At 35.7% G+C, this 23586-nt stretch overlaps 1 protein-coding gene across 2 annotated transcripts in view; it reads right to left on the bottom strand.

The window, feature by feature from the left end:
• Positions 1–250: 250 nt before the first annotated feature.
• The window catches only part of LOC117182250, a 267859-nt gene continuing 244523 nt past the window's right edge, over positions 251–23586 (bottom strand). For both annotated transcript variants that reach the window (XM_033375357.1, XM_033375356.1), the window contains 2 exons: positions 880–1121; positions 251–762 (listed from right to left, as the gene is read on the bottom strand). In XM_033375357.1, the coding sequence (XP_033231248.1) occupies positions 382–762; positions 880–1121 (623 nt within the window). In that variant the 3' untranslated portion in view covers positions 251–381. The remainder of the gene's footprint in view (positions 763–879; positions 1122–23586) is intronic.

Genomic DNA, 23586 nt, shown 5'->3' with positions numbered 1-23586 from the left:
TATATCTTTTAATGTCCTGTTATCCTTCTCTGCGTTTTGGGAATACAAATGGGGTTCTTACTAAAGTTGGAAAGGTCGATCACTTTCTATCTCTTTACTTCCACTAGGTCGCAAATCAAGTTTTCAGGATTTTCGCCAATCGCCTTAGAAAACTGAACTTCCATCTACGGCCTTTAAATTCTTTGTTTTTAGATGTGTTTATTTAGAATATGCTACTTCAACTATATATTTTCATTTAATAGCAAACGAATTATATTTTAGACACGTTTTATTCAAGCAAAATATTGGATTGATGGCAATAATAATCTTCAATAAAAAAATGTAAAGTCATCAGCTGAAGCAATTACTAATTGATTGCGAATTAAGGAAAAATAATAAATACTAAACATGCTTTATACACTTATTTACGATAGATTGAATCTGATTACAATTCATTTTAGGAAGGCCTTCTAATTGTTTCCTCCAGTTTTCCATTATTTTTTTATAATTTTCACTAGTCAACGCGAGAATCCGATTTTTCTTATAATAATTGTAAGATTCCTCTTCTATTTCTTTTTGTACCAAGTTTTTGCCTAATTTTCGAAATTTATGTAGCCCAATTTCTAAAAGGTGGACTGAAAAGCGTAGTTCATGCACGCATTCAATATTGTGAAGTGTGTGATCTTTAACCTTTTTTATCAGATGAGCAATTATTTTTTCGCAAATGACTGGAGAGTCACACAATTTTTGCATCAAATATGTCCCATTCTCTCGACTCATTGACTGAAACAAAAGTTAATACATTTTCCTTAAAAAGATATAAGAAATATCCCACATTTCTAATATTGTTTGCGAAACAAGTTCCTGTTGGAATTAGGTAAATAGATTAGAGTGTGATACCTTTTTTACTTGGCTTTTGCTAAGAAGTTCGAACGTCTCTTCTAAGAGAACATGAGACTTTTCCGAACTTCGAAGAAATTGATCCTTCTCCGAAATAAGGCTTTTCTCCGCAGAAGAAACTAATACACTTATTTCTAATTCTATCTCAGAGGTAAATTTTTCTTGATTCATTAAAGCTTTTGTGACATGTGCAAGTAATATATCGGTGTAATTCTTCACGGTTTCTTCACACGACTCCGCATCTGGAAGATTAAAAACACAAATGATTTAAAGTCCGTATTTAGATCCATATTTACTTATGAAAAGTCATTTTTATTAAATTAAGTAAAGGCAGGAAATATTGTATTTAGTATTTTCCGTTATTAAGTGCAAAGACTTTTCAATTTCTGCTTCTCAATCCAAGACTATCTCTCGCTTATTCGAATGAATCTTTTTAAACATGAATGTAATCAAGCGATAATCTATATACTTTAAAGTCACTTCTTCTGTAAATCATTCTATCCCTTGTATATCCATATACACTTTTTTAATAAATAGTAATCGGTACAACAGTTGGCCGCTGCAATGATTGGCCACCTCGTTTAAATATAATTAGATTAAAAATGCTAAGTTGGTGCAGTAACGTGCAGTGTAGTGCGTTTGAATGCTAGAGTAAGTTAAAGCAGTGATGCTAAATGAGTAAAGAATTTGTGCAAAAAGTTTCTGGCGTCAGAAGTGTCCTCTTGTAGAAAGTTATTATGTCTTTATTATTCACGAGAGTGTTGGATTTTAATACACTGTAACCACTAGGCGCACTAAGGCACAAGGGGTCGCACTAGGGGTCCGTAATAAGTCATTCAAAGATGAAGCAGTTGAAAAAATCCATGTGGAAATCTATGTGGAATTACACGTACTAGTTCTAAATGAAACACTAGTTGTAAATTGAAGCAATCTATGCTGAAATTCCAAGTATTGTTTGAAGCGGAATTTTGAGTGGAATTTTATCTGTAGTTCCATGTGCAACGCCGAATATAATTTTCAATCGCAAATATTTTTTAAACCGTAAGATATATTATTATGTGTCGTTCCATAATTCCAAAGGTTGTTTCTCTTGGATTCCTACGCATCCTAAATTATGGGATTGTTCGGATAATTGGACCTCTGTGGTGACAGATGGCACTTCACAAGTGCCATCTGTTTAATGCCTGGATTTATTACAGAAAAGCTTAAGATTCAGCCTCCCAAAGGCTTATCATTTGTAGGCTCAAGAGCTCTGCAGTGCATCCAGATATAGTAGGTTGCATACTGAGGCTAGATATAAGCTTGACATTTCGATAAGTAGTCGAATAGAGCATTTTTTAATCAATTATTTTCTTAAGCTTGTAACACAATTGTTATTCATCGAGTTAGTCGACACAGCCCTGCATGAGAGGGTTGTCGGGCTGCGCACGAGTTAGGTCGGAATCCCCCAAGGGGACCCCAAGTCCCGAGCGGCAGCGCGTTCCCAGATCAGTCTTGTCTCGTTCGCCACACGGAAAACTGTTTATTGTGAGTTAGTGCTCTTGGGCCTCTGGAGATTGTTGAACTCTATCTTGACCATTTTGGCCAACCTCGCACGCTTCATACTCTGTGATCCGCTCTGGACTTCTAATTATTGGGCACATCGTCTCTTAGAGGAGAACTTATCGTCGCCGACCTGCGGCCTTGCTAGGGACCAGGCACTTACACTACGACAACCACCAGCCTATTGCCATGGTCTGGCGGTTTCATCGAGACTGTAAGTGGCAATAAATTAATGTTAATTTCACCCAATGGTTCTTTTTTTATTTTCGCCCCTTTTGCTAAACGCTCAAATTTTTTTTCCTTCCTAGGTAGGCTTTCCCGCCACGCCTGACGCCCACCATAAGCCACGCACATACCTTGTCCTTCCAAAAGCTTAAAACCCGTTGATTGTGCCATTTATCTTGGAGAATTCCAATGTGTACTCGCGAAGCGTGGTTCAAAGGATAAATAAACTACGAGAGGGAAACCATGAACAGAAATAGAATTAGCACATTTTTGGGAGAAATATTAGTCAATTTGAACCAGTCTCAAAGGAAATAAGACTAAATTAAATTTAAAAATAAGGCGAAAAATTGTAAGAAAATTATTAATTTCTTGGGGGGGGGGGGGGGGGGGGGGGGTAGAAACTTATCTTTTGAAAAACAAAATTAAATTCAGAAAGATTATTGAATGGGATGAAACCTGAAAAGAGTAGTAACATGCGTATTCTGTTTCATTTAATATTTTTATCGTCCGACTCGGCGAAGTAAAGGGTAAACCAAGGATCTTATATAAAAAATAAACACGATTTCGGGCTCTACGTCAATTTAATACTTTATTAAAATCTTAAATAGAAATTTCCGAAATAAATCCAAGTGTCTTCATTGAAATTAAAATAAAATGCAGGAACCTGTTTTGGGAACTTAATATAGGATGCCACATTATTATAAAACCAATCAAAATACCACAAATGAAATAGAATTTCCACGTTTAAAAAGCGCATTAGATGTTCATATAGAGAATGTCATATATACAAATTTTAACACAATTAGAGAATTAATGAGGCTCAGGTCATGTAGGATAAAAAATAAAATGCCCAACCCAACCATACCGGAAAGCAACCATGATTACCTAGATTTGGAAGGTGCCACCGCACTTCTAAACCAAAAACCCACCCGAATAATGAATTGCAACAAAGTAGAGGAGCGATCCCAAAAACATGAAATATATCAATGGGTCACGGTAGAGGTTTCAGTAGATAAACCACAGAAACTCCATTAAATAACAATAGTTCGAACCAAGATACGTGAAATCAAGCGAGATATTGAGAAACAAACTAAAATCTAAACGAAACCTTTGAGCCCATAGAAAATACCTTTTTTGGTATTACAAAAACCTACCCACCCCAAGCATGTCCTTAGAAAGACATAACCTAAGAAAGTGAACAAACGAAACTGTCCAACTAAAAAACAGAAATAGATCGGAACACCGCCCCCGAACCAATAATGCGACTTTCAATTACGATTATTTGTTGGAAAACAACACACGATTTATTTTAGAACCCGAGGTACTCTTAGAAAGCATAGAATTTAACGAATTTATGAATCAACAAAAAGAAAGATTGTTTAAGGAAAGGGAAAAGAGAGCAAATAATTTCAAACTTAGACTAGAACCACCAACTAATAGCTCCTTTGAATATAGACAGAAAATAATAGAATCGAATATTAGAAAAAGTAGAAACCAATCTCATAACAGACAATCTGTTGAATTTAATTTAGGAGAAAAATTACAAGAACTTCGACAAATTTCTTACAATAACATTGAAACCTGTAGCAGATTAAGAGACAATTTAAAAACAAAAGATTCCGATGACAGTGAACTATTACAGGACAGAATTAACTCAAACCCAAATGAATCCCGTAGACTCTCAACATCAAAAACCTGCCAAACAGACATTCCGGAATTCATAATAATAACACAGATAATGATTACGAATCCGGTACGAATTCGGTATGATCCAAATCCTAGAAAAAGCCGCGAATGGAAATCGCGTAGAGATTACGAAAACCTTAGAATCGAATATAAAATGTATATAGAACGAAACAATTTTGAATCTTTCGAACAATTAGAAGATTTGGGTAAAGAATGGGAAACTGAACTAGCCAAGTCAAAAATTAAAGGGCAAGTTTTAGAAATTACTGAACCTAAAATTGAAGATAAAAACGAACAAAAACGTAACAATAATAAGGAAGATAAAAGTAATTCAGAAAATAATACAGATTTGAGGAAAAATAAAAATGGTCGAGATGATAACCAAACAGGAAACTAAAATAAGCAGGGTAAAAAATAATACAAAAATAAATTTTCATTTTGACTATTTGGATTTCCATCCCTACCTTTATAAATCAATGCCAACAATATTTCAGATCTACCTTCAAACCTAGATTTCCACCTGGTGTTCAACCTAGATTTCAATCAAATTTCCAACCTAGGTCCAAAACAATAGACCAAGATATCCATTCGCCACACGGAAAACTGTTTATTGTGAGATAATGCTCTTGGGCCTGTGGATACTGTTGCACTCTTCCGCGGCTACGTTGACCGATCTTGCCCGCACCGTACCCTATGGCCTGCTCTGGACTTTTACTTGTTAGGCACATCGTATCCTAGAGGAGAACTTATTGTCGACGTCCTGCGGCCCTCGCCCGGGACCCTGCATTTACACTATGAAAACCCCCAGACTGTTACCCCTGCTTGACGGTTTCACCAAGACTAAAAGTGGCAATAAATTAATGTTAATTTCACTCAATAGTTTGTTTTTATATTCGTCACATTTTCTCAGCGCTCACATCCTTTTTTTCCGTCCTAGGTAGGCTTTCCCGCAAAAAGCTATTACGAATTTTGATCAGTTGACTAAATCTGATAGCAAAGAGTCGTTTCTAGATAACTGTGCAGTTGCTTCTACAAAGGAAATCGGAATTTCTTTCGGCAAAGATTATATATTTGAGGAAGTGTCATCTTCCAGATGAGAGTTCTTCAGGGCGAGACCATGAGCCCTCTCCTCTTTTGGATCACACTATTCCCACTATATCTCATAGTTCACGATGCCTTAATTATTTTCGAGAAATAAACGTAGGAGATTAGCATGTAATTTAAATTGGACAAGTTTTCTAACAAGGAAAGTTACACAAGTGTCCGCCTTTGATTTGGTTCGTTCTGAAGTATGTTTTAGAGCACTAAAAAATAAAGTACACGTATTTTTTTATATGTACTAGAATTCCTATTCAGGGGGTGCAATCACCCCTAAAAGTTTTTAAATAATTATTTTAGAAATAGAATTATTTTCATTATATTTAATAGTTTAATAATTATTATTATACCACTGTGGCTAACAGACACAAAAATTGCTGATTTTCATCGAAGTCAAATTTCATTTTTAAATGAATAATGAAGTGGTATAAAGAATAGAAGAATTTCTATTTTTTACACTCCTCCTCTCCTTTACACTCTTTAACCATTGGTAGTAGTTGCAGTTTAATGGTCGTAGCGGAAAATTATCTTCAGGACAGGAAACATTGTGATAATAGAAATCATTGTAATCCATCGGCATGAGGTACCTCTATTCTCATTCGAAACGATAAAACCAAGATCAAAGCACGTTTCACATTCACGAACGATTTTTAGTATTGCAAATTAATTAGTATGGTATGCAAAATTGGAAAGAAATTTATTTGATTTATTTCCTATAATATGTTGTAGAAAACGATCATGTTCTACTGTGGTTACGTATATTCTACTATATATTATTCTTCATATTTATTAAAAATCTGGTGATCGTGAAATAAATGTTTGATACGCAATCGCTTTTTACACTAGGAACATCTAATAATTGGCGTTTTATCACAATGTGCACATTTTACTTGTGAAGATTCTCCAAACGCAAAATCTACGAGATTTTCAAAATCTTTTCTCCTGCTGTCTATATAATCACTCCTATAGAATCACTCCTCATAATTATATAATAAAACACCATCCGAAAAGTGTTTCGCAAAATTGTTCCAAACTCGAAATCCATAAACGTCTGAAGGCTGGATCATACCTGTGGTTTCTTTTGAAATAAATTTAGGTATAGCAGTTTTAGTAGCATGTGCTTCTTTCTCTACCGTGTCGTTAGAGTGCACAGTCCATGGATCCAATAACAATATACTTGTACAACCAGTGTTAAGAAAAAACACTTCTTTCACCCACTTATTGAAATGGTCTATAACAGTCAAGTGAATAGATGTTCAAAGTTATAAAAATAATGGAAAATATAAAATTAGTTTCGCATATCTGATCTAAACTTCACAGATTTTGAAGCCGTTATGAATACATAAGATGGTCTAAAAAATGTTCTTTTTACTGATGATCTAAATTTCCTACTTGGTTCTTTTAGGACCATATATAATGAAGAGAACGATCTTTCGTCGGCACTGATGATAGGTTAAATTGTGTAGCTGTGCGCGGTCGAAGATATAGATTGTACAACACACTCCTTTTTTTTTGACATTCCACTGAAAAATATTGTAAGAAATGAATATAATTAATGTCTGTAAAATTTTGTATATCACCATAATTAATTTGCAATACTAAAAATGCTTCATGAATGTGAAACGTGCTTTGATCTTGATTTGATCAATTCGAATGAGAATAGAGGCACCTCATGCCGATAGACTGCAATGTTTTTTATTATCACAATGTTTCCTGTCCTGAAGATAATTTTTCGCTACGAACATTAAACTGCAACTACTACCAATGTTTAAAGAGTATAAAGGAGAGGAGGAGTTTCAAAAATGGAAAGTCTTGTATTCCTTATACCATTTTATCAATCATTTAAAAATAAAATTTGACTTGAATGAAAATCAGGAATTTTTGCGTATGTTAGCCACATGGGGTATAATAGTAATAATTAAATTATTAAATATAATAAGAATAATTATATTTCTAAAGTAATTATTTAAAGACTTTGAAGGGTGATTTCACCGCCTAAATATGAATTCTGGCAAGTATAAAAAATAAGTGTACCTTACTTTTTGAGTGCGCCAAAACATATTTCAGAAAGAATCAAATCGGAGAGGGACAATTGGGTAACCTTCCTTGTAAGATTCATTTAAAGCGAGGACGACTTCCTGATATTTCTGAGGATCCTGAAGTAGTCGACTGTAGGGTCATGTGACACTAGAGAGACCTACAAATACCTGAGCTTGCTAGAGAGCAGTATTCAGGGCATAATATATACTTGAAGAATGCTCTCGGATGCAGGTGCAAACATCTTCTCAGACTGTTTTTGACTTCCGAACTGTCGGCAAGGTTTAAAGTACCTGAAACAAACATGCTTGCCGCCCCGATAGTAATCTACGCATAAATGAAAGCTTACAACTTAAGTCATCAATTCCGTGAATTTAAATTTCACGCAATTGAGGAGGTCGCGAAATGCTTATTCTCAAGAGTCTTCCCTACTCGAAAACCCTCTGTGGGATATCGTAACTGTTCCTGTACGTGCTTCTTTGTAAGAACTAGGACCACATCTCATGCAAAATATATTCCAGGGCCGACAGAAGAAATTGAGATACGAATATGTACAGGAATATACAGGGGACAAGGGAACCCTTACGGGAACGTATACATGCTCATCGACGTCTTGAGTGGTCACAATTCAACATGTCATTAATTTAATATTGTGAACAAACATCAATATATATCTTTAAACCACTGCCTTTCTGTTCGCACTTAAATATCCAACTTACTTGGGAGAGAGCTAGGCCGTAGCGCACCCTGGGAACTAATCCACCAGGGTGTGCTACGGATTAGATTTGTTGCTAGTGAGTTGGATTTTAAAGGGTATAAAGAGAGGCATTGTATTCAAAATATTCATATATGTTTCTTCACATAATTAAATTACTGACTTTAAAATTGTTCTATCCAAAATATTCGAAAGTGCATAAAACGTAATTCAAATAAAATACCCAAAAGGCGATGTCCAGATGAAAGCTGCTTTGAAACCTAACCCTCTTAACCTATTTAAAGTTATAAGTAAAAGAAACTTATAAAAACTAGGGTTTCTATATAAAGTTTTCGAGATCATCGCAGAACTATATAGGGACAGATGGTGGTGCCATAATATGAACTACTCTAGAGTTTATATTAAAATGCGGAGCTTAAAAATAAACGAAGACAAGAATCCAATTACTTTTTATGAAGAGGCAAATCATGCTGTCGTGAGGTGTTCAGTCATTTCCTCACTTACAGTGGGGATCGAGTAAGAAGCCAGCGGGTTCTTTAAACTGCTTAAAAAGAGCGGAGCAGCGTAGGAAAAAGTGTATTCTCCTTTCGAGGTGTTCGCTCGCTGGACATATAGCTTGTCATCAGATCTCATTGCCAGAAATTTTCAAGGTCGGTTATATTCTACAAATGACAATCTATCGAATAAATATTCCGGTACGCCCTGCACGATGTAATATGGTTGTATTTCCTGATTCTATATGTGTATCTAAGACACGCATTTTGCATTCTCTGTATCCTTTCTTCTAGCAAGGGCCATATGTTGTATACGCATATTAAGAAAGGGACAGCACCAAAGACTGACAAAGCAAAAGTTTTACCCTGAGTGGAAGGTAGCGACGGAGAGGTTCCTCGAAAATCCAACTAAATTGCATTATAAGACCTAGGTTTTTCGCTTGAGCTACGATACACAAAAAGGATCCGCCTATCGCAAAATGGGCAAGCAAGCATCTTTGAAGTTACCTATAGGAAGAATGACCGACTTAGCAGGGTTAATAACACGAGCTTGCTCTTCAGCCCACCCCGCAATAAATTTCGAAGCAAGTGACAATACTGCGGTACCGGCATCCGGATCCTCCAGTTTACAACGGACATATACCTGCGTATCATCCGCATACATGTGAATCGTGACTTTCACTTTTCTCCCAGATACTGCTGGCAAAATCGACAGAAATTTTATCAAGGGATCTGGAAGGTCGTTGTTATGAGCCGAAAACTTAGTGGTCGAAAGGGTGACGCTCGGGAAGTTAAGACATCCGGAATTTCAACTTGCTGGCTTTGGTTTAAGAGAAAGCCACTAAACCAACACTTTTATTTCCCAGAGATTCACTTAGATTTTAGTTTGGCTATAAAAAGTTGGTGACTCATAGTTTCGAACGCCCGAGTCCGGTCGAGTAGGACTTGTGTAGTGACTCCGAACAGTGATTTGACAGCACCTTATTATTGCTTATGTATGGAGAGAGCTGCTGAAGGAAAAAAGTTTCCAGTATCTTTGATAGGTAGGGGAGAGTGGTAATCGGGCGCAAATACTTGTAGGAAGTTAATCGGTCACATTTTGGGAGAGGGCTGACAATGCCCACCTTCCACGCTGTAGAGAATATCCCTGACCTTAGCGAGGATTTCAGAATATCGAGTAAAGCAGGCAAGCAAGAGGGGACACAGAGGAGGATCGCGAAACTATTTACACCATCGGAGCCGGTAGCCGTAGATTTAATTGATTTAACCGCTACATACAACTGACCGAGATCAACTACGTGGAATTGAAAAGGCTGGCGTTTGCTTACTTCGGCTGCCTCTAGTAGATCTTAGATTACTTTGACAGATGCCGTTGCTGGAGGGAGGGCATCAAGGAGAAAGTCGTTGATCTCCGTTGGATCAAGTGGGAGATCCCCCCAAGAGCATCTTCCTTGTCCGAACCAGACTCCCGCTTGATTAACCCTTTTCCAAATTCGCTTAAATGAGGGCCTTTCCAGGAAGCTAGATAAAAATCAAACCTTTTCGCGACGAATGGCAGCCGTAGAGAGTTTACGAAGGTATGCGTATTTAGCGTGTCTAGGGTCTGTTCTATCTCTTCGCCATTTGGATCGTGCTCTATCCCTGGCTCGCGATATCTTTTTGACTGCATCTGTGAACCACAAAGGTTTGGATCCGGCAATTCTAAATCTGCGAAGTGGGAAAAAGGAGTCTATCAAAGATAGGACAATTTGAAAGAAGCAATTCACCTTTTCGTCCACCGTTTCAGTCATTTCTACATTGTCACAATTCGCCGCTCTTGCTGCCCCATCAAACATACCTATATCCTACAACTTGAAATCCCTCCCAAAGCGGAATATACTCGGCATACAGCCTGTCTCCATAGCAAACATGCAGAAAATGAAATCATGATCAAACGGTTTCGGCAATTTAATTACTCTAGAGTCCAACAACTGTAATTTTTCACTTATAAAGATTAAAGCAATTGTTGAAGAGGAATTATCTGTAGTACGCGTAGGTTCCTCGCTAATCTGATTTAGAGAAAAAGAGCGAACGAGATTGTTAAGCTTTACCTAACTTGGCTGGTCCGTACGAGAGGCATCGATATTGAAGTCACCTGCACATAATATATGGCCAGCTGCCCCACTCGCACGAATCATTACATCCCATAAATCGTCGTCCCAAGCAGCACTCGACTGAAGACTCCTGTATACAGCCACTAAGCCAACTTTCATTTTCTTAAGGTGTACTATAACTGCACAGATGTCTACAGGAATATCCTCTATCAAGTAACCCCGGAGAGGCAAGGAATCATCGAAAAACAGGTCGAACCGCACGTCTTCTCTAATGTAGATAAGTACGTCTCCCCCTCTACGAGCAACAAGGCTCTTTCGGTCCATTTTTATCACATTGAAGCCATTAATGGCCACCGCCGAACTGTGAATTTCTCTATGAAGCCACGCCTCTGAGATAGCTATAATATTTAGACTATATAGGTTAATTAGGTCTATATTATGACTTAACTTTAGTAAAAAGAGAGCTAGCATTAATACGTGCTACACATAGTGATCAAAAATTAAAATTATTAGCTGACGTTTGATTAAAACCCGGAGGTGGGACATCAAAAATGGTGGCCGAAGAGTTAAGAGGATTAACATAGAAAGACGTCTGTACCAAAGGGGGTTCTACATTCTTGCTACTAGACTTGCACAAGTTACTGAAATATGAACTTGACGAGTTTAAGCCAGACAGAGTGTTTAACATACCGGTGGTATCTGGGTGTCTTATGACAGGGCATGTACGTGGTGTAAAAGAGCCAATATTGTCTGAAAGTCTAAGTTGAGAGTAGCGTAGCGACGAAGATTCGGGCACGTAGATATTAGTTGCCCGGTTTCTGGAGGTCAGTCAGGATTGGATTGATGTCGATGCTGAGCTGAGGTAAGTTTTCAAGAAAGAGTCAAGGTACGCATCTTCTGAGACTCTCATTGGTTTAAAAGAAGAATCCTTTACATTAATGATCCAGACTGATTTTCTGAAGATCCAGTCCCGGCCATCGAAATTTCCAAAACGTATCTTTTCTTTGACTGACTTTAAACGTAAATAACAATCCATTGGTTGATTTTTGTTTACCGGTACTACCCGCTTCTCAAAGTTTGAATCAATTTCGTGCGCCATTAGTGATTTTTTTATTTTTATCTTAGAGGAGATCAAGTCTGAGTGAACCCTAGCATTAGAGAGCCGAGCGATTATTTGTTTCGGCTGCATCTGAGCTTTAATTAAAATACGAAAGACATCCTCACTTTCTCCTTTGAGTAGTTTAGAGCTGGTCAGAGCCACATTTTCTCTACGATTATCGTGAGATCTTCTTGGGCAGACATTGGGAGACCCGTAATTATTACTTCTCTGTCGATGATCGCATCCTCCAAGTGGGTAATCCTTTCCCCATGTGTGACTTTGATATCTTCTATTGCTGCTTTCTGAGCCGAATTATCTTCAGCTAGCTGCTTTTGTAAAGCTTTAACTTTGGAGATTCTGGAACATACTGACTCTATTTTGCTCAGAAGATTATCATTTCGAAAGGAGATAGATTGAAGATGAGCCGAGACAGAAGCTGAATCCGCGCTAGGGGAAAGTATCTTAGGGAACGTATCCTCTTTTGTTGAACTCATCAGGGAATTGTGACTGCTAAGTAGTGCGTCCTCCGAAAGTGCATTGGGAATACCAAGATAAGAATAGCATCACCCGTCAAGAACGAAGAGACTTTTGAAGCCACATCAGCAAAGCTGAAGCTGGAATGGCAATGTCTGCAGACCGTTAGGACTTTTTCCTTCTGAGGGACCTCGTTGAACTCAGTGCATTTCGGGTGGTAGGCTTCGTTACAGGATTCGCAGAAAATGGCAATTCTTTCAATTGTGCCCCGACATATATTGCAGTAGGGCTTTAGGCTTCTGCCCTTAAGATCAGCATTCGGCATTTTAGCAAAGAATAGTGTTTATTTTTCTGAATAACTAATAGGGATAATCTCCGTTCTCATAGGCAACCCGATCTACTCCCGTGCCAAATTCTGTTGTGTAGAAGTATATCGGCTATCCTGCCGCCAGGCTGTAAGTATAGCGGAAAGCGGACCCAGTGAAAACGAACCGTAACATATAAGTATATTAGAAACACACAAACTTGACCTGTTTTTCACTATTATTCGCCGAACTCGACATCCAGCCACTTAGAGAGCATCTCCCACGAGTATTACACTTCACCTTTTATTTTTTTAGGGCTCTTTCACCCAATTACCGCCTCTTTTCTCTACTTACGGTTCACACTTAATACATTCCACTCTATCTGTCACCACTGTTTTGCAGTTTCAGTTTTTGTTCAAAGGAATGCATTACACCCCACTCCCACTCACTAGGGGAGTTACCGGTCACTTAATCAACACTGCAAGCACTTTATTTCAATTTATTTCGTAAATAGCCGAAAACACGGAGCGACGTTTCCGTACATCCGCATCCACGGTGCATGAATGAATGAAATATAAGGTAAAGATATAAAGTTAAAGAGATAGAGGTATTAATATAGAGGTATAAAGACCTCACAAGGGAGTTGCGATTACTGTACCCAGAATACTTTGTTAAGCTTATCGTCCTGATCATCGGTGCTCTCGAAGGAGCCACACCTTCACATGGTTTATAGCCTGAGAAGCATCTTAGCATGCTGATCATTATGCCATAATTTTTAAAAATAAAAATATGAAAAATAATTATGTTGGATAGAATTGAGCGATTGGGTGCAAGAATTGTGTACTTGCAATTTCTCTCAATGTTGCTTGGTTCCGTTACACAGTACACACCCGATGTGCAAGGGACGGCGTGCATGTGATTGTGCATTGCACAACTTTTGAAACAGAAGTATTGGTAATTATAGGGACCAGTATATTTTTCGCAAAAAAGTATTTGATATCCAGCACTTATTCCAAAAAAAAATAGATCCTATACTCATCAAAACTTCTTTATTTTAGGGATCTGTGATAAATATATTTGCTAGAAAAAGCAGAACAATGTTTTTGTGAATCAAAAAAATATTGTGGTTGACATAACGAGCGATGTTTTATTTAAAATATAATAAACAAATTAATGTTTATTTTTACAAAAACCTCATTTCTTTCCTTGATAGTCAATAATCAAAAATCATATGTCTCACAATTTAACCGTTGGGATGAACTGTGAGTTTTTTGTCATTTTAATTCTAGGAGAAAAAAATAAATAATATTTATTATTTAAATTAACTTTGTCCATTTTATGCCCAATGAATATGTTGCGAAACTGACTACAGAAATAAATATGTGACCCTCTTACCATCAAAAGCTCACGTATTTGAACATTAGAGTAAACTAGAATTAACTATTGCTGCTTCGGCGCTACCCAAGCTGTGCAGTAAAGAAACAGATGGCAGTTATTTGAAGATTCATATTTCTCTTGGCTTCTATGTCGCACAGTAACAGTTGTTCCGACAAGTTTTAACATTTTTACTATTTCACTTATTGATTAATTGGTTATACAACTGATGCTGAAAATATCGAAAGTTCGTGTAATTGAATGCATATGATCTTTTACTGGGCCAATATCTTTCCGAATAAATGTCCAAATCACTATCCAAGTCATTGATTATTTCCTATTAAAAATAAACAGTCGTATCTACGACTGAATTTTCTAAATCTATGTTTTTGGCAACACTTAGGCAAAATTTTATTTAAAACAATATTTATCTTGATTCCTTTTGACACGCAACAGAAAAGATTTTTCACACACGGAAAGAAAAACAATAGTTTCTACAGAGAGAACCTTAAGTAACCGCCATAGGGTTGGTTGAACTTTTATTGTTCAAATGGCTTCACGTTGCAATGGTTAGCGTAGCCTTTCCTCATTGCTTTTTGCCCGTACAGTCGAGACCTGCAATCGCCTTTGGCGCCAAGCGACAACCATTTTAGTGTGTTTAGTGCAGTAACCTAACGGAAGAAGCGGAAATGCTTGGAAAGAAGGTTCCGTTCCTATTCTTTCTAAATTGTATGTTAACTTTTCTTTCGATTGATTTTTGAACCCCTCTCTTTCCGAAGGTTTATGACGTCTTACCGAACATTCTCCAAAGTGCCCACTGCCTCTTCTCTTCTTTTAACCTTTACGATTTCTCACCAAATAAATGTCGCAGTGCTCCAACAACTTATACCGAAACTTTTTGAATTTGTACTAGGGATTTTATGTGAGATCCACAAGAATCATCATTATTGGAAGAGTTTGATGCTCATTAACAACATTTTTTTAAAATTATAATAACATTCAATTGTCTTGGTCCAGTCGAGTATCAATGCAATCAAATACTTTCCTGGTGAACGTTTAGGATTAAATTTTCAATCCGAATTAATCCGAACTCGGATTGACATAAACCGATTTTTAATCGGAATGAATCTAATTCAATTCAAACTTTGATTAATACGGATTAAAAATTTGGTTCGGATTAAATCAAATTGAGTGAGATTAATTTTGAATCTGCTTGGTGCAAATGAAATAACATTTTTGAATTGGTTCGGATATAGCTTTTGGAAAAATTCGGAATGAATTCCGATCCGAAAATTTCCACAACGTTACTTTCGATAGAACAACTGGGAAAGGAGAAGCGAGTGAGTAAGTAAACGACAATCTTAGATCAAAATAACGCTGGACCCAAGCAAAGACACCCAGATGCTGTCAAAGCTTTTCCAAAGATTCTTGATTGTAATCACAAAAAATTTCGGACTTTTTAAATTTCTCTTAGTGTTTTCAGGTACTTTCATTAAAACGTCATGGTGTTCACTGAATTTTTCAGCAAACCTTGTTCTTCATTGTGAATATGGAAATCGATTAAAGTGACGCTTCTTATGGCTATTCATCATTCAATCCAGCTCAGAGCAATTTATAGTAGCAATAATGTGTAAGGTACGAAAGTCAAAAAGTGTTTCTGATTCAGGAATGTTCTCTAATGTTACGTTTTTAGAAATCATATTTGCTTGATTCAACTGAGAATAATAGGATTACTGCAATTTAAAATTATTTGAATGTAATAATATAATATTATTATAATATACATGTTTTTAATTCGATTCAAAAAGAAATTAGAAACATTCACAAAGAATGAAGTAGTGAGACATTCGAACAGAAATCGGAAACATTCGAAAGGAGTTAACTAGCGGAGCATTCGAAAATTTTCCAAACAAATTCGAAGAGTGGAAGACTCGGAAATGATCGGTAAGTGGGACATCTCTACGTTCAGAAAGGAATCATACGTGTGCACAATCTTAAATACCAGTTACATTAAATAATCTTAAATTCAAAAATCATAATCTTAAATAAATTCTCTAAAAGTAATACAAGATTATCTGCTACATTAAAATTGTGCAGTTTTTACAACAGTAGGGTATGCTTCACTTTCATAAACTCTTTCGAAAAATCTAAGTAAATCGTGTCCACTTGGTAACCAACACTTACTGCTTTGGATGTACATTCAGTCAATTCAGCTAGGTTAGTTACATATCATTTGTGCAGAATAAATTCATTCTTCTTCGGTAAAAAATTTTATTTTAGATATGACATTAGGATTCCAGTAATACAAATTTGAAATTCTTTTGCAAATTTTATAGTAAGATAAATGCCTCTATTTATAAACCATTTTTAAATCACCATTTTTGACAAAGGTTAATATCTCGAACCTGAAATTTCTCAAGTTCAAGAAAATAAACATACTTAGACCAAGCTTTCAGGGGAAAAAAATGATGGTGCTATTTCGGAAAAACGATATTTTCGTAGGAATAAGCTGATGAAATCATTTAATATACATACGGAACATTGTAAGCTTGAACGTGCTGTTCCTCTCTTTATATTCGCTCCTATACCATCACATGAATCCTTACCATGAGTTGTACCATGGATGCGCCATTCAGCTTCGATACCAAAATCTTCTTCATGGGCTTTAGATGAGCAAAGTTACTCTTATTTTTAAAATGTTGCCCTGCACCATCAGTAAAATAGAAGATTTTTTTTGACTGAAATGAATTTTTAAGTAATCTACTATTATCTCCTGATACTCGTGAACAGCCAACATGTCATCCGCTAATTTATTAGATATGATTGCGATACTTGTGTGCTTGAGCTCTCTATCTTGTTTATGATAAATCACCACAGTGAATATTGTAGATTGGTTGTTATGCCAGTGGAATGATTGCGCTGCATTCTGAATTATGAAGGCGTAATTCTCAGGGAAATCAAAGAAAATCAAAAACTCTCCAGGCAATACATTTTCTTTCGGATTTTTGAAGATGAAGATGAGCAGATGAAGATGATTCCACCTTTGAAATAAAGTGATTAGTTCTTAATTTCAACAGCCTTTCAAAGAAATCATCTAGGAATACATCAGTATCCATTACCAGAGTCTTCAGAGTACATATGCCAGTCTGTAATTAAGTTTCAAATTTCACTTCATTAACACAATGTTCATCAAAAGCTGTCGTGATGTTAGCCGTCAAAGTTGCAGCTTCTAGTCATTTTAACACTCTCCTAAATGACAAAACATGAAGAGTTAGGACATATAATAGCATCCAGACAGTGATGATAATTTGTGAGCACCACGTCATTCTCATCTGTTAAATGTTGAATTTTTATTTCATTCGACATCAAATTGACATTCTCATGATGCACGCAAACGCACACATTATTCTGATGTAAATTGAGCATATAACTCGTTGAGATTACACAGTAGTAACTTTATCTGAACATGAGAACGAGTTCCATCACCATTCTTGATCAAAACAAAATCTTTCATCCCTGGCATCATTGGACTTATGTGGTCGCGTTCATAAAAGTTTTTCATTTAAAAGTTTCAGGAGTTAAAGCGTTTCCTCTTTTTGGATTCGGAAGCGTAAGAATTCCATGCTCTATAAGTAATTTTTTGATATATATTGCTTTTTGCTCTGATGTATTGAACACGCCCATCAGTTCTCTTTGTCCCCAAGATTTTCACGCAAACGAGAGAAGTGAAAATTGTTCTTGAAGATCTGTAAAAGCATGGCATTTTTTGGTGATTTGACCAAGTACTCCAACACCAGCTTCATGTTTGCAGTTGCAGTTTTCACACTGCAGCTTGGTATCTAAGACATCTAAATCTTTTTCCCTGTCATATAGTTAATCTTGATCATCGTCCGAAATCATTTCATGAAGCTAAATATCTACCTCACCCCTGCCAGAAGACTCTGCATTATCACCAGAGTTCAAGGATGATATTCCTGCGGAGTCGATATCTACATGAACTGAAAGTTTGAGCTGCTTCTGGTAAAGTAGAGAATTTCAACCGTAAGTCGTGGGAAACTACACGGAGTTTAAGATTAGTTGCTTTATGCCTTACTTTTTAAAAAGGAAGAATACATCTATTCTTCCAAATTTTTATCACTTTTTAGAGGTCTGACCCGAGTTCCCCATTGCATCGCTTGCCGAAATACAAGAAAATTTATCCCAGACATTTTTCTCGACGAGTACTTTTTCAGTTCTAAATATGATCCAAAGTCAATTGTCCGAAATCAATGTATATCCGATATAAATATCTAGATAAATATCCAAATCTCCGTTTAAATGTCCAAATCTCCGTATAAATATTCAAAAGAATTATAGGTGTAGCACGAGTTGCCATACAAAGACCAAGAACGAAAGTGTCGAGTCACTCAGCGAGCCAAGAACGGTAGACTCCGAGGGTGCTCGCCGGAAAGCGCGTTCACAAACATAAAGTCACAGCGCAACTATCGAGGAAGCTAAGAACTAAATATTCACTACGCAACTAAGAATTAATTTACGCAAAAATATAAATAAATATACAGATAAAGTATATAAATAGAGGCGCAAGATGCATATAATCCCAGTGTTACCCTAGATTTTCAAGTCTCATGAAACTTGACGAAATGAAAGTTTAATGAGACTTAAAATATTTCCAAAATTCCTGAGCTCAAGCAATTGTAGGTAAAGTCACAATAACTGCAGAATTATTGTGAAACATAAAATAGAATTTACCGAATAACATTTGATTGAGGTTAAAATCAATGAAAGGAAGAATAGATTTCATACTTAAAACGCATACATTTCAATGTGCGTTTCTGTCGTTTCGGAATTTGGTCCCATGGAAATTTTCATTAATCCTAGGAATATTCAATGTCTAATGAAAGGTTTCATGGAGATGCAATCCTGGCTACGCCCTAAGTTTACAACGTACGTAGAGTTACCGATTTTTCAATTCATGTATTTTGATGTCCGGTAAAGGTTCACTGTGACGACCGATTTTCATCGTTGAAACCCGGTTGATAATCCATCTAACGATCGATTAGACCATTATAATTATGAGACCATCATTATTACCTTACTAAGTGAAAAAGGACAGAAATGTAAAAAATTCAGAAAAAGCCGGAACTATTAGGCATTGATATGAATGAAGATAGTAAAAAACAATAATTTGTTTAAACAATTATTTTTGCTAAATCTAATTAATTAAAAGTCACTCCTAATGCGAAATAGGCAATGAGTTCAATTTTTTTGAAAAAACTGGAACATTCTACCATTAAGCCAGGACACTATTATTAATAATGATAATGAATTATTTAAGAAATTATTTTTGATAACTTGAATCAATTATTATTTCATACCAACACTCCAATTGAAAATCGGACAAAACGCAAGGTATTTTAAAAAACCGCATCTACCTAATATTACTCGAATGGAATATCAATAAGAATAATAAATTGTTTAAACAATTAATTTTCTTGACTCTTATTAATTAATTATCTCATTTTAATTGAAAATTGGAACAAAAGTGAAACGTTTCTTTCAAAATTCCAATTTTCTAGCATTATTTTGAGAGAATATTATTCACAATAATAATAAACTATTTAACCATCATTATTGTTAACATAATTCAACTGTTGCCTCCCTCAAATTGAAAATTGGATAAAAAGTGGAATTTTTCTGAAAAAACCGCGACTTTCTAACTCTATTAAATAAGAAAATTGCTAAACACAATAATAAATCGTTTAAACAATTTATATCAACATCTAATTGTCAGTATAAGGTCCTATTTTATGTATGAGAAACAATTTGCATTGAAAACCCGAAAACAAATTATAAGTTTCTTTGGTACTAATTTTATAGCTAATTTTAAAGATAAATGTTGAGTTCCAACTTGATTCAGCTAACATTGAGGATTCTGATCAAAAATTTCCAATCTATTTTTGGACTACCCTACTATTAAGCACAGCCGGATTGATACTTTCAGACCAAATGACATCGCATGAGCGATGCAATTTTCGCAAAATTGGTACTTAAAAAAAAAAGATTTTTTTTAAAAGTCTTAATTAGACTTTAACATAGATTTATAAATTTATTAATTGTTTAAATACAAGAGAGGTTATAGATGAATTCAGTATTTTTTCATTATTACCCCTAAATGTAAATATAATATTCAGTTTTATAAAAATTTTCGGTTTCCAATCAAATCTATTAAATTTTTTAGATTATTTTTGGACATTCAAATAATGTATTAAATATTTAAGAACAAAAAAGTAACGGCAAGGTAACTAGTTGCTTTTCTTCAGTAACGGTAACGCGTTACTTTTCTTCAGTAATGGTAACGGTAATGCGTTACTTTTTTTAAGTAACGGTCTCTTCTCATTATCTAACTAACAGCTCTAACTATATGTCCTGTCACTCTATAATCCCATCTCGTATATCACAATCCCTCCTCATTTTTCCTTTCTTCCTCCCATTTCGAATTTCCCAAGTTGCTTTTCGTATCCTTCTTCCGAACTTCGTCCAGGCATACTTGTGCTATTCTACTTCCCTCTCCCCTTTTTAGCTTTTCTTCAAAGTTCCACGCTCTCTTAATTTGTCTAGTTACCATTTTTCGCTCCCTAATTCTTTCCTTAACATGTATCTTGGGCAAGTGCAGCTAACCCCCATTACCCATCTCAGAAATTGCTCATGCAAACTCTCCACTTTCCTATGTTCCTGTCATCCCAAGACCTCTGCTCCATAACATAAAATAGCCTAAAAAAACGTATTTGTTAGTAGAAAATCATTATGTGTAAAAAGTAGCAGTTTTCATTTTAAATTTCATTTTAAAGGACCTCGCACATTTCCTATGAAAAACTGGTTTCGGTTAATTTGGTTAAATTTGTTATATGTTTTGTATCTCAGCGTCCTAAAAAGATGTCTCCAAGGATGCAAAACCCATGGCTGATTATAAAATCTGACTAGACCTTCAACTTACCTTTACTATTACTTGACTTTACGGTAAAAGTTTAATTATAGTATAGAATTTTACGCTCTTTTCATTTACGGCGTCGTAAAAAGGGATCACTGTTAAAAAAAAACAACCAGTTTGACCTTGAGATGTTCCTTTGACCTTGACATTGATGTCAAGGTCCCAAGCACTCATTATATTTCATTTAAACGGCAAGCCTTAGACCAAGAATTTTACAATAAACCTCAATTTTTAAGAGAGCCAATACTCGGGGATACTGACTTCAGCGGGGCTTATCTCGGAATCCGGGGGGTTTCCAGCTTTGCGCCCACAGAGTCATTTGTTCAGGATGCCGAGCTACGTAAAATATAACAAATTCAGCCGAATTAACCGAAACCACTTTTCCAAGTAGAGTCAATAGCCGAGTAAGTAGAGCTATTAACCGGTGATACTGATTTTCGCGGACCTTATCTCGGAACCCGGGGGGTTTTGGGCTTTGCGCCCGTAGAGAAATTTGTTCAGGACGCTAAAATACAAAATATATAACAAATTTAACCGAACTGACGGAAAACAATTTTCCATAAGAAATGTGCGGGGTCCTTTCTATATAGATTGCCAAGAGAATTGACAATTTTAGAACTATTTAAGGTTATGTTAGTGTTTTTAAACCTAAAATTGATTATTCTAAACAAAAACCATTAATTTCGAAGAATATTTACAATTTGTAACAACTTCTGTTACGTTATGTTAATGAACTTCTTCATCAGAAAGGGTATTTTAAACTTTAGAAATCCTAAGATATTTCATATTATTATTATTCTTCAGATTATCATTAAGTCATTAATTTTTTCGAATTTTGTAAGATTTTTTGGCTTTATTCCCTCTTTATCTTATAAATCGGTACTTTTAATAGAAAATCGCTAGAGTGAAAAAATAACAAATTTAATTGCTGGGTCGAATAAGGGCACATACATTTTTTCGGCGCGAGGGCAAATAAACTCTGACAGGACAAAAAAAAAAGAATTATGAAAATATTTTTTACTAAATTCAAACGAATATATTGCAGCAATTTAATTTCCAAAAATTAATATTAAAACAAAAATTTTTTAAACTGCGAAAACTCATCCTGCTCCAGCCAAAAAAGTTTTTTTTATTTCAATTTTTGACTGCTGCCCGCTTATAGCTGTTGCGTGGCACAAACATTCGACTGGACTGCTGCTCTTTAAATATTCATAACTTGCGAACCAGATAAGTCCCTATCAACTTAAAAAAAAAAGATATAAATAAAAACAAGGAATATGCATATAAAAAGAACGAAAACAAAAAATTAAATGTAGCGTATTCTATCAGAAGCTCAATGAAATCCTTTTTTTCATTTTTTGTGGGAGAAATTCGAAAAACCTTTTGTGTTTTATTTTGTTTAAAACGGCATTTTGTTTTAGGAAATTCCTATGAATTCTATTAGAATCTGAAAAAATTGGGTAAACATAACAAATTAAAGAAAAGTTGGCCTCAAATGTCAAAATGCTGTAGATCCTAGCATTTTCAATATTCTTGAAAATCCTTTGTCCACAATATATTACTCATTAAGTATTACAACTTCATTAAGTTTAATTAAAATTTATGAGATGACTGCAAGGTTCAATATTCCTGAACAGGACAGTTTCTATACCATATGAACTGGCGATCTGTCTATATACAACTTTTTAATACCGAGTTAATACTACTGGCCGCTCATTTGACGCGTTCGAATGTTCTCTTTAATGGCGTTTGGCTAATTGGGTTTTTGGTTAACTACTTTCTGTTTGTGTGCGTATGTCTGTGAGCGCGCGCGCGCGTGTATGTGTGTGAAAAGGGTGGCGGGTGCAGGCGTAAAGTGCTGATTTCTCACGAGATCCATCTGGTAACCTTAGTTTATAAAAAGAGTGTCAGCTGAGTAAATGGCGTCTGCAACACAAGATCTTGGATACTAATGGGCCCGGGTGGGGAGCGTCACATGATAATTTTGTAAGGCTCTTCATTTGGGGTGATTTTATAGAGAACGTGCTATTTAAATGAATAATACGGGAACTCGAAATCAATGTGAAAATCTAAACCCCCTTCTCCACATTATTCCATTCCACAACTAGCGGGTCACACCTACCCTAAACGGGGAATTTCTTAATGTTATATAAATAATATTGAAACTTATTTTGAGCAGCATTCAAAAATTTAATATCTGCAAGACTTTTTATAAGAATCTAATTACTATCAAACGTCTCTACAAATATTAGATTTTTATATACTATAAACAAACAGTATGCGGAAGATAAAGTACTGTGCTAGATTGTACTCAAATTATCTGAGTGAGTGTCAATATGAATGTTTCGGCTTGAGCTGTGAAAATCTTAGACACGTGGTCTTTTGTAAGACATTGCAGGAAAGGAGAAGATTTACGACTTCTAAGTGTCCTTTTGATACGCACTGATGGGGGCCCAGGCAGCAGTGGGCCGTCATATACAGTCTGTCAAGTTAAAGCGTGGATAACTTTTTTGGTAAAATATTTTATTTAAACGCATGTTTCTACATGGAATTACATTTGTCAAGGTGTCGAGCAAA

The sequence above is a fragment of the Belonocnema kinseyi genome, chromosome 10 (assembly GCF_010883055.1).
Source record: "Belonocnema kinseyi isolate 2016_QV_RU_SX_M_011 chromosome 10, B_treatae_v1, whole genome shotgun sequence".
Taxonomy (NCBI): domain Eukaryota; kingdom Metazoa; phylum Arthropoda; class Insecta; order Hymenoptera; family Cynipidae; genus Belonocnema; species Belonocnema kinseyi.
This window is presented reverse-complemented; position numbering and strand designations above follow the sequence as displayed.